Here is a 15,151-nt window from a genome sequence, read left to right as displayed (position 1 = left end):
ACATTAGAGAAAGGGTCTCCAAAACAGGGCTATCGGACCATATAATCAGGTGCGGGCATAAAGTTATCAAGAGGGAGGTTATCAGGAAGGAAGGGAATGGATTGAATAGAAATGTTTACGAGGCTGCAAATATTTGCATGGGGAGAAATGTAAAACTTAATCGGGATGATGGTGGTTTGGAAGAGGGATGGGCGAGGCTTTTCAAGGGTTGGGGCGGAGCAACGGAGAGGGAACCTAGCATTGGATTTCGTGTTGCTCCGGAGGTCGTCGGAGCTGCCGGTGTGGTGCGTGAGTTCGCGCTGGAATGGTGACGTAGAAGGAGGGGAGAGTGGGAAGGGGACAGAGGGGAAATAGCATTCACCTCTTCTCGGATGGAAGTTGTTTCACCAGTGCCAGCTGTGCAATCGTGCGTGTTTTTATTCTTTTTTACGAGTTCCCGTTTCTAAGGGATCTTAATGGGTACAGGTGTTTTCTTATTTAATAGGTCTTTTAAATGGTGAGGTTTTTATAAATTGAAATATGTTAGGGACGGTTTTTAAGTGTTTCTAACCCAACCCTCTACCTAATCCTCATATTACACTTTGCAACGCAGCATTGTGTTTTAGTGCTTGGAAAGAGTTGTACCCTGAAACATTCTTGAGAGGCCAGACGTTGGTCAACATTTATATCATTAATCGAGCTAATGAAGTGCTCATTTATCTCATTCGCATGGTCAAACATGGAGGAGATAACATTTTAACTTGTAGCAGTGCATACAAATATGAACTGCTTTCATAAATCTTTCACTGTTTTGGTGGTGGTTTATTGATGTGATGTTCAAAGTAACACTTTTTTTCATTTCGAATAACAGATGTTGTAAAATTTCTTAGCTCTATATTCCTTTCAAGCAGATTCAGTTTCGGTTCTCTTGAATTTATGAGTTTCATTAACAGCTTCACGATTTATATAATCTATGGTATTCTAATCAGGCTGAAAGTATTTATCTAGAAATCTAGAAAATAATTAGAGAAATTTTATTAGCATATTCTGTTTAATGGATGTATAACAGTTTTTCTTGCATGTTTAATTAACAGGTTCATTAGGCTGTTGGAAAAACAAAAGAAGTTGTTGAGGAATTACTCGCAAAATATCGATACATTAGAGAAGTTAGCTGGCATCCAAAATGTTATAGAATGTAAAAACCTCCATTCATATTGGGGGTTAGGTGTAGAGCTGACAACTCTGCACTGCAAAAATACATGTCAAGAAACAGCAATATGAGGCCATGGATGTTCCCAAGGTAAAATATTATAGAGGTATAATAGTCCCCCATTCGGATATCCGGGTGGGGACTACTTTGGGAGGTCTCTGGACTAAGGATAAGATCTACATTAGGAATAAGGATATTAAATTAGGCACCTGGAATGTTCTGAGCCTTTACCGACCTGGGGTATTTTAGTGTATAGTTAATGTGATAGTTAAGTATAAATTAGATGTAGTAGCTGTCCAGGAAGTTAGGTGGCCCGGAGAAGGGAATTGCAAAACTAAAAATTATACTTTTCTCTTTGGTGGTACTGAAAATCATAATTTTGGAACAGATTTTTTCATAAATAATAGAATTATCTCGGCTCTTAAAACAGTAGAATGTATTAATCATAGGATATCATATGCAGTTTTACAGGGTAGGTGGTGTAAAATTATTTTAATAAACATACATGCACCAACGGAAGATAAAGATGATAATACTAAAGATGATTTTTATGCAGAGTTAGAACAGATCTTTGATAAATTTTCTCAGTATGATATGAAAATTCTGTTAGGTGACTGTAATGCACAGATTGGCAAAGAAGAGACATTTAAACCCACGATTGGTAAAGAAAGTCTTCATGAATTAAGTAATGATAATGGTATAAGATTGATTACTTTTGCAACCTCAAAGAATTTAATTGTGAAAAGTACCACTTTTAAACATAAAGATATCCATAAATATACCTGGTCTTCTCCAGATGGTAAAACTCATAATCAGATAGATCATATTCTCATTGATAAGAGAAGGCATACTAGTATAATTGACGTTCGTTCACATAGAGGTGTGACCATTATTTAGTAATTGCTAAATGAAGAGAAAGACTCGCAGTGATAAATCATAAGCAACAAAATCTAAAAGTTTTAAAATTTAATACTGGAAAATTTGCTGATGAAAGAATTAAGAAAAATTACCAAATTAAACTGTCAAATAGATTTGATGTTTTGCAGGATTTAAATGATGATGAAAATATAAATGAAACAGATGTAAATAAGAACTGGGAGCACATGCGTAATTCAATAGAATCAGCAGCTAAAGAAAGTATAGTATGCCATAAACCAAGAAAAAGTAAGCCATGGTTTGATAATGAATGTTATACTCTAATAGAAATAAGGAATCAGGCTAGACTTAGGTGGTTAAATAACTCTGATGATACAAATCTAAGCAATTATAATAGAATAAAGCGAGAAGTTAACCGCACGTTTAGAAGTAAAAAAAGAGATTACTTGAAAAGCAAAATTAACGAAATTGAAACAAACAGCAAAAACAAAAATATCAGAGATTTATATAAAGGTGTAAATGAATTTAGAAAGGGGTGGCAACCTAAAGTAAACTTGATAAAAGATAAAGACGGTCATTTTCTAGCTGACCCAAGCGATATTCTAAATAGATGGAAGAACTACTTTAATGACCTTTTAAATGTTCATGTAGGAGATAAATCAGAAGTAAATGAAGTGCACACAGTAGAACCTTTAGTTCCAGAACCTAACTTGACTGAAGTTAAAGATGCTATTAAAACGCTAAAGAATAGCAACGCACCTGGCATTGATTTAATACCAGCTGAGTTAATTAAATATGGTGGAAATTCTTTAATATGTCAAATTCATAAATTAATTTGTTTAATATGGAATAAAGAAGAAATCCCTCAACAGTGGAAAGAATCCATAATTGTTCCTGTGTTTAAGAAAGGTGATAAAATGAACTGCAATAATTACCGTGGAATTTCTCTACTCTCAACAACATATAAAATATTATCTAACATTATTTTATCAAGACTAATACCATATGCTAATGAAATTATAGGTGATTATCAATGTGGATTTGGAATACCTAAGAAGCTTGTTAGTATGATAAAAGTATGCACCAGTGAAACAGAAAGTAAAACTCGTGTGGGTATTAATGTGTCTGACAAATTTACAATTCATGATGGGTTAAAACAAGGAGATTCATTATCTCCATTGCTCTTTAATTTTGCCTTAGAATATGTAGTTATGAAGGTAAAAGAAACTAACGAAGGACTAGAATTAAACGGTATGACTCAGTTGTTAGCATATGCAGATGATGTAGACTTATTAGGGGATGATATAAATACAATAAAGAAAAATGCTAAAATATTTTTCAAAACTGCTCAATAGATAGGTCTGGAAGTTAACAAAAAGAAAACTAAATATATGCTTACAGGCCGAAACCAAGTGCTAGGTAATAATCAAAATCTAATTATTGATAACATCTCGTTTGAACTAGTTTCCAAATTCAAATACTTAGGAGTAATATTAACAAGTGAAAATTATATTAAAGAGGAAATAAAAAGTAGGCTTAATTCAGGAAATGCATGTTACTTCTCTCTTCATCAACTATTGTCTTCTCGTATAATATCTAGGATCTAGGATTTGATTAATACCTAACACTTGGTTTCGGCCCGTATTCATATATATATTAAGTTTTCTCTTTGCTAACTTCCAAACCTATCTCTTTAGCTGCTTTGAAAAATATTTTAGCATTATTCTTAATTGTATTTATGTCCTCCCCTAATAAGTCTACATCATCAGCATATGCTAACAACATATGTCACACAGTTTAATTTTAGTCCTTCGTTAGATTATTTTACCTTCCTAACAGCATATCCTAAGGCAAAATTAATGAGCAATGGAGATAATGCATCTTCTTGTTTTAACCCATCATGAATTGTAAATTTGTCAGACACACTATTACCCACACGTATTTTATTTTCTTTCACTGGTTCATACTTTTATCATATTAACAAGCTTCTTACATTTTCAGTCACATAAGTTAGAGCTCATTCCAACATCTCGAAATGAGGTCTCAGGCAATAAAATTTTGTATATTTGCCATTTGTCCAGTAAATTTATAAATACAAAAATAGTATCTTAAGTATTCAGTTCATCTAAAATTTAAATTAAAACTTCTAACAAACATTACCCAATATCACAATATATATAATATTGTAATATTGATTCGGGAATATATTTTTAAGACTTCTAACTATAGAAGCGGCGATTTGGTGCCGAACCTTGGGGGATTGGGAAAGGGCAGTGAATTTTTTTATTTGACAAAACTTAGCATTAATATTACATAGTGCGAGGCCAGAAAGTGGGAAAAATTTGGGGGTATTTGTCCCAAGTCGTCCTAATCGCCACCATTGCTTCTAACTCACAGTTATTCTCATAAAATATTATAAGTAATAATGTTGACACACTACTTTGCAGTATGAAGAACAAAAGTTAAACAATGACCACATGTCGTCAGGCTGTACAAGAGTTCCAAAGAGGCATGATTGTTGGAGCACGTTCAGCTGAAGCCACGGTGACGGAAACCGCAAACTTTGTGGGGTGTGCAAGGAGCACAGTATCAGCCGCTATGACAGCGTACACAACACAAGGTAAGATGGCGTCTTCAAAGCACAACAGTGGACGAAAGACAAAGTTTGCTGCTCGGGATAGGAGTTTGTTGAAGCGCATAGTGGTCCGAAAGCACAAGCAATCGTTATCCGAGATAACATCTGAAATGAACAGGCACCTCCAGGACCCCATTCCAACCAAAACTGTCAAAAGGGAACTCCATGCTGCAAACATTCATTGCACAGTGGCAATTCGTATGCCGTTGGTGACATCACGTAATGCTGTCAAGCGACGCAAATGGTGCAGAGCTGACGTAAGTTGGTCCCCACAGCAGTGGCAACAAGTCATCTGGTCTGATGAATCAACATTGGCGTTATTTCAGACCACCGGGCGCGTTTATGTGGGGAGAACGCTCCGAGATGCGTTTCATCCTGACTGCCTCTTGCCGACTGTGAAGCATGGAGGTGGGTCCATTATGGCATGGGGTGCGATATCTTGGCACGGTGTGAGACCACTTGTTTTTCTGCATGGTAAGATCAACGTCAATCACTATGGGAGCATTCTGGGGAATCATCTCCTTCCTTTTGTCCAGACTTTATTTCCTGGGGAGCGGCAGCTTTTTCAAGACGACAACGCTCCTATCCACACTGCTGGGTCTGTCCAAACATGGTTCGAAGAACATGACGATGAAGTAGGACATTTTCAATGCCCCCCCCCCCACACTCTCCTGACTTGTACATTATAGAACATTTGTGGGAATATTTGGAGTCCAAACTGCGTACTCGAAGTCCGCCTCCAACCACACTTTCGGAATTGGAGACTGCTCTGGAGGAAGAATGGCTCCATATTCCCTTAAACATTGAGCATGATTTCTATGCGTCCATCCCACGTCTCATACAAAGTTCAGTCACACAAGTTACTTCATTCCTCGAATATATTTTGAGTATATTGCACATCGTTTACTTGCAGTTACACAGTTACACAGGTGTGTGTAATGTCAACTATTTCAAACGGCAACTCCTCCTCCTCCCCCGACACAATTAATAAGAGACTTCCTGAGGTGGGAAAGCATTTCACTAAAATATATAACTGGTAAAGACCAGTTCCTGAGATGGGACTATTCATTGGAATTTTCATAGTTCCTGAGTTGGGAAGTCTTGAATCGGGCATAAATTAATAGTGAAAGTATGTACAGAAACATGCACTAAAGAGACTGTACATATTAGATCAGAATTTCGTTTGCATGCGGTTGATTTGCCTACTAGAGTTTAGTGGAGAAGAGTACGCGGCGGGTAAAAGATCGCAGACCAAATATTCGTGATTCATTGGACATTAGGCTGGCAACAATGAGTCAGCCTGAAGTGTCATGGCGGAATGTAATCAGGTTTAGTTACAGGCATCTGGAACAAAGAACGTTGAAACCACGAGGAAAGCTTGTTTGTTTGAATCAGTAAATCCAATTTCACAGATAGGCTATCCGGGACTGGACCTACAGTTTATACTCTTGACTCTTATTATTATTATTTTTTAAAATTGTTTAGTACCTCAAAGTTGAATCTACTTTATGAACAGGTAGGATAATCTGAACTAAACGTACAGTTTCAAGTGAAACCCGAACCATTACGTGCTCTGCGAGGGATCTAACCCTGGGACCACTTGATTACAAGGCGACGTCCTACCGGGTGATTCTTGTCTGTTCAAAGGCTGCATATGTTGTCTTGGGCACAAATTGTAACTACATTATCACTATTTAAAGAAATTTAATTGATATTAATATAGAACATGAATATTTTTTATGAACATTATGGTGATTATGTACGGACTTACTGGTATGGACATTCACATATCACCAAATAACTTATTTCTTGTTGTCAAACTTCGTTATATTTTATGGACTGAAATGTCTAAATAAATTGCTTGCATGTTTCAATACCGTCTGTCTGTATATTAGTGCCTCCTGCTATATCATACACTGCAAGAATCACAAATATGAAATTTGGTGAAATCCAATAACGTTGTTGCCTTGTAGTCTTTGAGTCCCGGATTCGATACCAGTTGAGGGCACACAGTGGTTCGAATCCAACTTTACACTGTAGGTCCTGTCCCATTTAGCCTTTCTATGCATAAAATTGGCTTTAAACAGAAACAAACAATCTCAAATAAAATACCAAATATTATATTAGTTCGACCGGTATGTCCGCTTTCTCTGCAACTTTTGGCTAATCGCAAAGATGAGGATGAATGATGATATAATGCAATTGATAAATAGACGCTCGCAAGGAACATCCATGCCCGGTCGGGATTCGAACCCCGAACGCCTGGTGTCATAGCACTGTAATACCGCCATGCCAAATATATCAGTATAGTTATTATTAACCACTACAGAGGCAGGCTTATTCTACAGCAAGCCACTGACTCTGGTAGGCCCAGGCACCTAGCAACCCTTTTGAAGGAATAAAATATTCACCAGGTCCGTTCAACTTGAAGTAGGTTGAGATAAACTTTCCTGGGCAAATCATAAAAATGGTGTTTAGAGCAGCTTCTATCGAATCCGAAGTTTAGCGAGTTCTATCAATGGTGGCTGTTCCAGGCCCGCAGCCAGGAATTCTTTGTAGGGGGGCGAATTCAATCCTAGAGGGGCAATTTTTTTATATATTGTGTCGCATTGGCAGATATAGCAGGGTACACAGAAGCACTTGCCCCCTCCCCCAAAAGAGATAAGTAACAGAAAAGGGATGATATCTTGAAACTGCAATGAACAAAAATAAACTTCGAGCAACATCAAATAGCAATATTTCGATAATGACTTTTCAAATTTCCAAAGAATATAAAGTTTAACATAAATAGGCTAATAGGGACTGTATCTACTTGATATTTACAGATCGATAATGTTAATAGACGATTAATATGTACCAACAGCTTTGGGCCTTTCTGCAGAACTGATTAAGGCAGCCTTTTAAAAATCATACAAGATTTTTACGCACAAAGGAATCTAACGAGAATCCAACAACACCATTGGGTTGTGTTATGCAAGAAAAATCGAATTTATTAAATAATAATGGTTACATATTATCTACACTTTGATAAATTACGTAAAAATTTGTAATACCTTTTTTTGTACTTGTTAAAACTTTAAAACATGGGTCCCTTAGTCCACCACGGACTCTATTTACTTCAAAGGGGAGACTCTTGGATCGCTACAGACAATGTTTGCCTACTGTTTACGTTAATCCTTTTGCAAAATATTGTGTGAATTGTATTATACGTATTATAGTTGAAATACATGTTTTGACACCTGACAAACAAATAGGAATCCTTTGAGTGATCAATGACTTCTTGGATTACAGTGCCATCATTAATATTTCATATTAAGTTTCATAGAAATGAATTGTGTTAATAAGGCGCCATGGCATTCTCTTAAACATTTTTTTTTCATATAGATCGTTTGACTCCCGCCGCCCCATAGCAATGACTCTGAACTTGGACTATAAGAATAGCAGACATTGCGAGCGAAGCGAGCAAGAAAATTTTAGGAAATGTACTTTTATTTGTATAAAATTTGAATTCGAGGGGGCAATTGCCTCTCTGTGCCCCTTGCAAGTGCCCTTGGCCATCTGGAAGAAAAATGCAAGGGACACGTAAAAACTAATTCCATCATGAGTATCCAATTGTCCTGCTATTCTTAGATTCTCAGAGTCTTGTTTTTTTACTTCAATGTTTGCTTTCCCTAGAATGGACTTCCGTCCAAGGTGGGAGGGAAAATGCCCACTGTCCCCCTGTGGTTGCAGGACAGTTTATGAGTTTCTCTTCATCAATTTCACGCCATCACTCTTTGTTGCGATTAGCTAGAAGTGGCAGAATAGAAACACTAAGTAACAAAAACAAATATCCACTCCTCTCTCTACCACATGAATCACTATTACCAAACGTTAGACATGGGAAACAAAACTTTAAGCAGTTCCAAGTTAATAGCAACACATCCAAGAAAAACATCCGAACACATTAGGCACATTTGATACAAGACTACTCAAAATGTCACATGTTCTGGATACTGAAAATTGAGAAATCATTTCCTGAAGTCCGAATCTGGAAGGGAATTTTTTTCCCCGCAATCCTGATACATTGTACGGAATCCAATACACCTTAATAAATCACAAAATCAATGTGTGTCTTTGTTATGTTGCTAGAGTAACACTTGATATAATTGTAAAGATTAGTGAGAATTTTAGGTATTAATGTGTTCTGTATTTTCACAGAGGGGGCAAAGCAGGCTCTCAGAGGGGGCAGTTGCCTCCCCCTGCCTTTCCTCTAGCTACGGGCCTGGGCTGATCTCATATTGTAAATTTCGCCAAGAGTTCTTGAATTCATTATTTCGGCATGACATCCGAATTTATGAATTTCATCGTGTTCAGATCCATGAATATGGTTTCAGGACTTCAATATACCTGAAATATTCCAGATTTTTGTTTGACTCGACACTTTCTGGATTGAAGATTTAGAAAAGACTCACCCCTAAGTTTAAATTGACAGTTTTTAAATTGAAGATTTAGATAAATATGGGGTCTAAGTTTGAAGAGGCTTTTTCTGGATTAAAGATCTACATAAACTTCCGATCTAAGATTCGGCTTAAAGATACTTTGTGGCACATTTTACACCTTGCACTGAATTGGCCCCTTTCCTTCTTTCAAACTGATTCTTCATCACTGCCGTCAGTTTCGGACTTTAGATTTTCTATATTTCCAAGAGACACAAGAAAGGACGTAAATTGTAGTCCTGTAGACTCATTGTACCAGACCTACTTCTTACTTTCATTGTGGCAATGGTAATTTGGATTCTGGTGTGATAGGTAACGCCACAGTCACTATCATCATCCACCTTCAATTACACCGTCCTAAAGAACAAACTAAACAAAATCCTTTTTTTATTTTTCTGGAGGAAAAAGTTCTGATTCCTATTGCAAATTTTGAGTTGATTTCAAATCTGTGTTTAGATATTCTCTGTTAGGAATAGTTTACGAGTAATCGTGATTTTATTTTTCTCTAGAATGCTTGCAATTTTAAGGAGAATACTGAGTGAACTCATGGAATAATTTGATCATCCTTTCTCGAATCCTAGTATATTATGTTTAAATGTTATAAATGTGATATGTGAGACAATATTCGCACACAGAATTGTTATATAATACTTATTTTGAAAAAATGTAATTCATTTAATGCAATTTGTATTGCATATAACATTATATCCATAATCTTTTTCCTTTGTCTGTTATACATTCTTCAAACTCTGGATTTGATAAACTTCTCTAATTTGAGGTCCCACAAAACGCCTTCCGTTCCCTTTTCTGATGAAAGACGAGGCAATTTGTTTGAAATACACTTAAATCTTCTTCCAGTTGTGTCCCTAGTTTTACAGATTGTTTCGTAAGGCCTAGCTTGGTGTGAAGAGGGGGAAGAGGAACATCACACGCTGTACAATTTTTCTCCCACTTGTCAATTTCATTGAGACCAATTCTATTTTGTGTAGCATTTCTTCTGTCACAGGTATGACACTTGCAGAGGAAGCAGGGGTACGTTGTGTAGCCATGTTGCATTCCCAATATCATTGCAACTATCTTGAAGTCGCAAATTATCTTGCACTTATGCTCATTATATTCCATGGATTTCTTCTAATATACCTGAACCTATAGGAGATCGACAAGGATGGAAAATGTTGAATAGATATTGCCTAGGATGGGGACAGATGGAATGCTTGTGTTGGTACAGCCATAAGCCTTTGGGTGTAAGAAGCTAGAGAGTTAGTTAGTTAGCTTCTAATATCTCACAAGTTTCTTTGCGACATCAGAAGAACTTATGAACGTTCATTAAACCACTAACGTCGTTGCGATCAGTCAGTAGGTGCTCAGTTTCAAAATAGGCACGTTTGCCTAATTTAGTATTGTTTGCGCTGGGGTGGAGATTATATTTGTCGATTCCAAGGTAATGTTTGTAGTAATTCTTCATGATAGATCGAATCCTCTTATTCTGCCTTGAAAAAGGCCAACTCTCCACAGATGTAGCAGAAGCTATGTGGTTCATTTCAAAGTATATCAACTTAAACAAGAGCTGCAAACACAATGCTTAGTATATTGACAATAACTTGCAGGTACATCATGTAGCATAGTAAAAGAACTGCCAACATCAGAAACAGAAGCAGATGTTACCAGCTGCTCATCTGACATTTCCCTGCATTTATCACGAACGGTGAATCTCAGTAAAATGAGTCTTTTTCTTTTTCTTTTCCATATTACTTAAAAGCATTCTTGATAGCGAAATTCTAATTATGGATGTGAATTTTCCGTACCAAATTCCTTCAGAAAAACTTTTTTCACACAAGAGAAAAAAACCTTTGTAGAAGAGTGTTATCGTGACTGGATAACATCAGCGACGGAAGAAAATCCCCATTGTGTATTTCCTGTTTATGACACGATAACTCTTCGTTAATGTTATCCGCATGCAATGAAAAAATGGTATTCAACACCATAACAATTGTTGACCTCTATATGACTGCTCCAGAATATGACGTTGATGTGCCGGATGGAGAGTCATGGGGGTGGGGGCGAGTCACTAATGAGTCGCTGGCTGCTAGTCTCATTGCTGAAGTTTGAGTGACCAACACGCTGACTATAGTGAGGAAAAACTCTGGGTAGATACAGGGGAATTCCACATTCATAGATACAAAGATCTTGAACTAAATCCTGAAAGTGAGAACGTAAATTTAGATACTAGTGTAATGCAGAAAGTAACTATAAACCGATACTTGGGTTTAACCAATTTTTCAATTCAGAAATTATTAATTAAAATTCAAATGCGAGCTTTATCAAAATATTGAATCGAGAAATCTTCAATTAAAACTTAGATGCGAGCTTTATCGAAATCTTCAATCTGAAAACTGCCAAATAAAACTTAGCTGCGAACTTTATCTAAATCTTTAATCGGGAAACTGCCAAATTAAACTCAAATGCGAATTTTATCTAAATCTTCAATCTGGAAACTTCCAATTAAAAGTTAGATGCGAGCTTGATCTAAATCTTCAATTCAGAAACCGTCAATTACAACTTGCAAAACAAGAAAGGAAGATACATTGGGTATGAAGTTTAGCAATTTGTCTGAATTCCCGGGTACATCAAAATTTTCAGTGATGTGGAAGTGGTATCGCGTACCGTCGACGCAATCAATATTCATGCAATGTCTAAAGTCGTTTAAAACATAATCAACCGAAAGGAACAAGTGACCTTGGGCAGTTTGTAAACTGTGCATTGTCGGTTGTCCGTTCTTCCTGCGTCTGACCGGAATATGTAGGCGTCAGATGATTGTTGCGTTTCAGTCAATGCAAACATGCATCATACAACCATGTAGCTGGAATGTTTTAGTTCTTATTTATGCTTCCTTGCAGATTGTTAACAAGCGCTGGAGAAGATTGTCTCCAAGAACGCTTTTCACTAAAGTCTTTCGCCGAAGATAGAGGATGAAGACCAGACACATGTCGTGGGCTAGCAAGGTCTTCTTGCCCTTATTACTACTTGCAATTGCCCTACAGTCACAGGGATCGTTGGTCGAGGATGAAGAACCTCTGCACAGACTGAAGAGATACGTCAACGGTGAAACCAGGAACCCGATGAAGGACATTCGCTTGCCAGGAAATCTTATTCCCTCACACTACAAGCTGTACATTAGACCTGAACCGGAAGAAGACGCTTTCTCTGGAGAGGTGGTAATCATGGTCAAGTGTTTGTCTGCCTCCAACAACATCACTCTTCATGCCGTGGATCTGGAGATTCCAGCGGAGAATGTCCAGGTGAAGGACGGAGAGACTCCAGTCACTGTTTCCGGCGTGGAGTTCCAGACTGGAGAACAGTTCTTAGTCGTCAATCTTGACGGAGAATTGGAGGAAGGGAAGGACTACCAAATCAGTATCAAATTCAGCGGGAAAATATCCAAATCTCGAGGATGGTATAGAAAGGATTATGTGGATAATGAAAGCGGGGATATGAAGTGAGTATTCACATTTCATACTTCATCCTAATAGTATCAGTCAATCAATTGGAAACAATATACCCACTATTAATTTTCAATTTCAGAGTTCCAATTCTTAATTGATTTACTTTTCTTAGTTTCTAACTTATTTTGACAGAAAATCTATCTATTTGACAGAAAATTATTTATGCAAATGTATGCACATCTTTTATTGCCATTCATAGCATAGTCATGGATATATTAATTCTAATTGCAAGTTCTGTGTTACAATGGTCCCTTCATATTCTTCACAGCGTGCTCCTGATTTCCGACTTCAGACCGACATTCGCCAGAACTGTCTTCCCCTGCTTTGATGAGCCCCAGTTGAAAGCAGAGTTCGAAATCTCTATCGGAAGGAAAGATACCGTCACTGCCCTCTCCAACACACCTCTCGCCTCTTCCCAAGCTCTGTAAGTTGATTTTTTTAAAATCAATTCCTTGTATCATTCACGTCTACAAAAGACCAAGTGAAGCAATTTGTGTTTTCTATAGGGTATAAGAACTGTAGGAACTAAAGTGTGATGGGCCTAAAGGAAGATTGTAATTATGCTTTGATCTTTCCTTGAAAGGCAGAGATGGCAAGTTTCTTTGGCTACCGCAATAAACTCTCTCGCAGGTTAGATACCCGGTTGGTCGGCCCCTGTGGCGGAGTGGTTAGCACATGACGCTACGACGTCAGGGATTCCGGGTTCGTATCCAGGTCTTGGCATGTATGTTTGTGAGTGCTCATTCATAAATTTCGTCATATAATCACTTATCCCCATCTTCGCAAATTAGCCAAAGGTGGCACAAAAAGGAAGTAAAATAAAGCAAATCAATAATAAAAAATCGTTATCCCGTGGAGGCACATAATTGTTGGGATCCCACTTTCAACTGTAGTTCCAGTCCCGATTAAAGTGGACTTAAAACATCAAATCAAACCAACAGCAATAAAGTTCCTGATGTATATGAGAATTTGATATATTTTTTAATTTATTGTTGAAAACATATAATTACATTGCAAAAATATTGCACCAAATAAAGTTGTATATTCTTACAATTTGATCCACATTACCTAAAGAACGGAAAATTGGCACTGACGTTCTCGGGGGAAAATGGGAAAGGGGGGAACACATAGTGGATCTGAAGATATCCGAATAGTTTGTGTACGCCGATCTATTCAATTGTGATTTTTTTTCTTTTTAGAAACCCAGTCGTAGAATAAACTCTTCTTACTTACTCCCTCTCTCTCTCTCTCTTTATCTGTCTCTTGTAAATATCTCTTCCATTATTTTTTTTCTCTCCACTTTCTTGTCATATTTCTCCCACCTCTCTCTCTAACATCTTTAGTTCTCCTATATCTCCTTTTGTGACTCGCTAGTTTACCGCTTTTATTTCTCTTTGTCTCTTTACCTCTTTCATTTCTTATATTTTCTATTCATTCTTTTGTTTCTTTTGTCTCTTCATTTGCTTCTCTCTCTTTCTCTTTCCCTCTCTAACTTTCATTTTGTTTATCTTCTCTCTCTCTCCTTTTAATTATCGTCTTTCTCTTTGTTTATAGCTTTTTGTTTATCTTCTTTCTGTTTCCAATGCATTTTCTGTCTTACGTCTTTAATTTTTGTTTTTCCTCTCTCAGTCTCTATTTAAGCATTTCTATCATAGAAGAACATCTGTGAACACAAGATCACACGGACTTCTACATAGAACACTTCAAGGACAAGACTTGCTGATTATTACACTTGGATTTTTTTTCTGCGGTTACCTAATGTGCCACTTTTACAACGAAATGTGTAAGTAATGAAATCTTATCGAGTAACTTTTTCCCTCGTTTTCTCCAACTAGCCCCGATCATGAAGGCTGGATGCTGGACTCCTTCCAGAAGACGCCTCCGATGTCCACCTACATGGCTGGAATCGCCCTCACGGAGTTCGAGAAAAGAGAGAGGTCTGCTGGAGTGACCAACGTCGCCCTGTGGACCCCCAAAGGATCCCTCGACACCAAGGAGTATCTTTCGGAGTATGTGGTGGACCTCGTCAAGTACTACGAGAACTACTTCGATACTCCGCATCCACTGGGCAAAGTGGACGTGTTATTCCTTCCTGAATCGCGTTACAGGACATCTGACTGTTGGGGAATGCCTAGCATGAAGTAAGTGTGCTTTACATAACTGTAAAATCGTTGACATGTAATGTGTATAGGATGAGATATGAAGAAATTACAAATTGCGTGCACCTGATTTTATATTGCCAAGAGTATGTTAAATGTAACTATTATTTGCACTATAACGACGACTCTGAATAATAGGAGATGTGTTTGACACATTTAACTTCATAACGATTACAAACAAAACTACTAATTTCAATCCTACATTCTCGTTGGTTTTGTACATATTGATTAATTTGGCTTATTTTATTTTCTCAGCTACGTTTGGCTAATTGGAAAGATGAAGAGAAGTGATGATATGATGAATTGATGCA

General features: G+C 37.3%; 1 protein-coding gene across 3 annotated transcripts in view; it reads left to right on the top strand.

The window, feature by feature from the left end:
* The first annotated feature begins 394 nt into the window (after window positions 1-394).
* Window positions 395-15,151, top strand: part of LOC145986704 (aminopeptidase N-like) — a 79,158-nt gene continuing 64,401 nt past the window's right edge. The window contains exons 1-4 of one of the 3 annotated variants that reach the window (XM_083121025.1): window positions 395-459; window positions 12,076-12,674; window positions 12,950-13,105; window positions 14,517-14,822. In XM_083121025.1, coding sequence (XP_082977151.1) covers window positions 12,148-12,674; window positions 12,950-13,105; window positions 14,517-14,822 — 989 coding nt within the window. In that variant the 5' untranslated portion in view covers window positions 395-459; window positions 12,076-12,147. Of the gene's footprint in view, window positions 460-11,251; window positions 11,384-12,075; window positions 12,675-12,949; window positions 13,106-14,516; window positions 14,823-15,151 lie in introns of those variants that run through there. The other 2 variants (XM_083121026.1, XM_083121024.1) reach the window with 2 other exon arrangements.

This window comes from Lepisma saccharinum, chromosome 4, assembly GCF_977018435.1.
Source record: "Lepisma saccharinum chromosome 4, izLepSacc3.1, whole genome shotgun sequence".
Taxonomy (NCBI): domain Eukaryota; kingdom Metazoa; phylum Arthropoda; class Insecta; order Zygentoma; family Lepismatidae; genus Lepisma; species Lepisma saccharinum.
The sequence above is the reverse complement of the archived record's forward strand: the minus strand, read 5'-3'. Positions and strand labels throughout refer to the sequence as shown.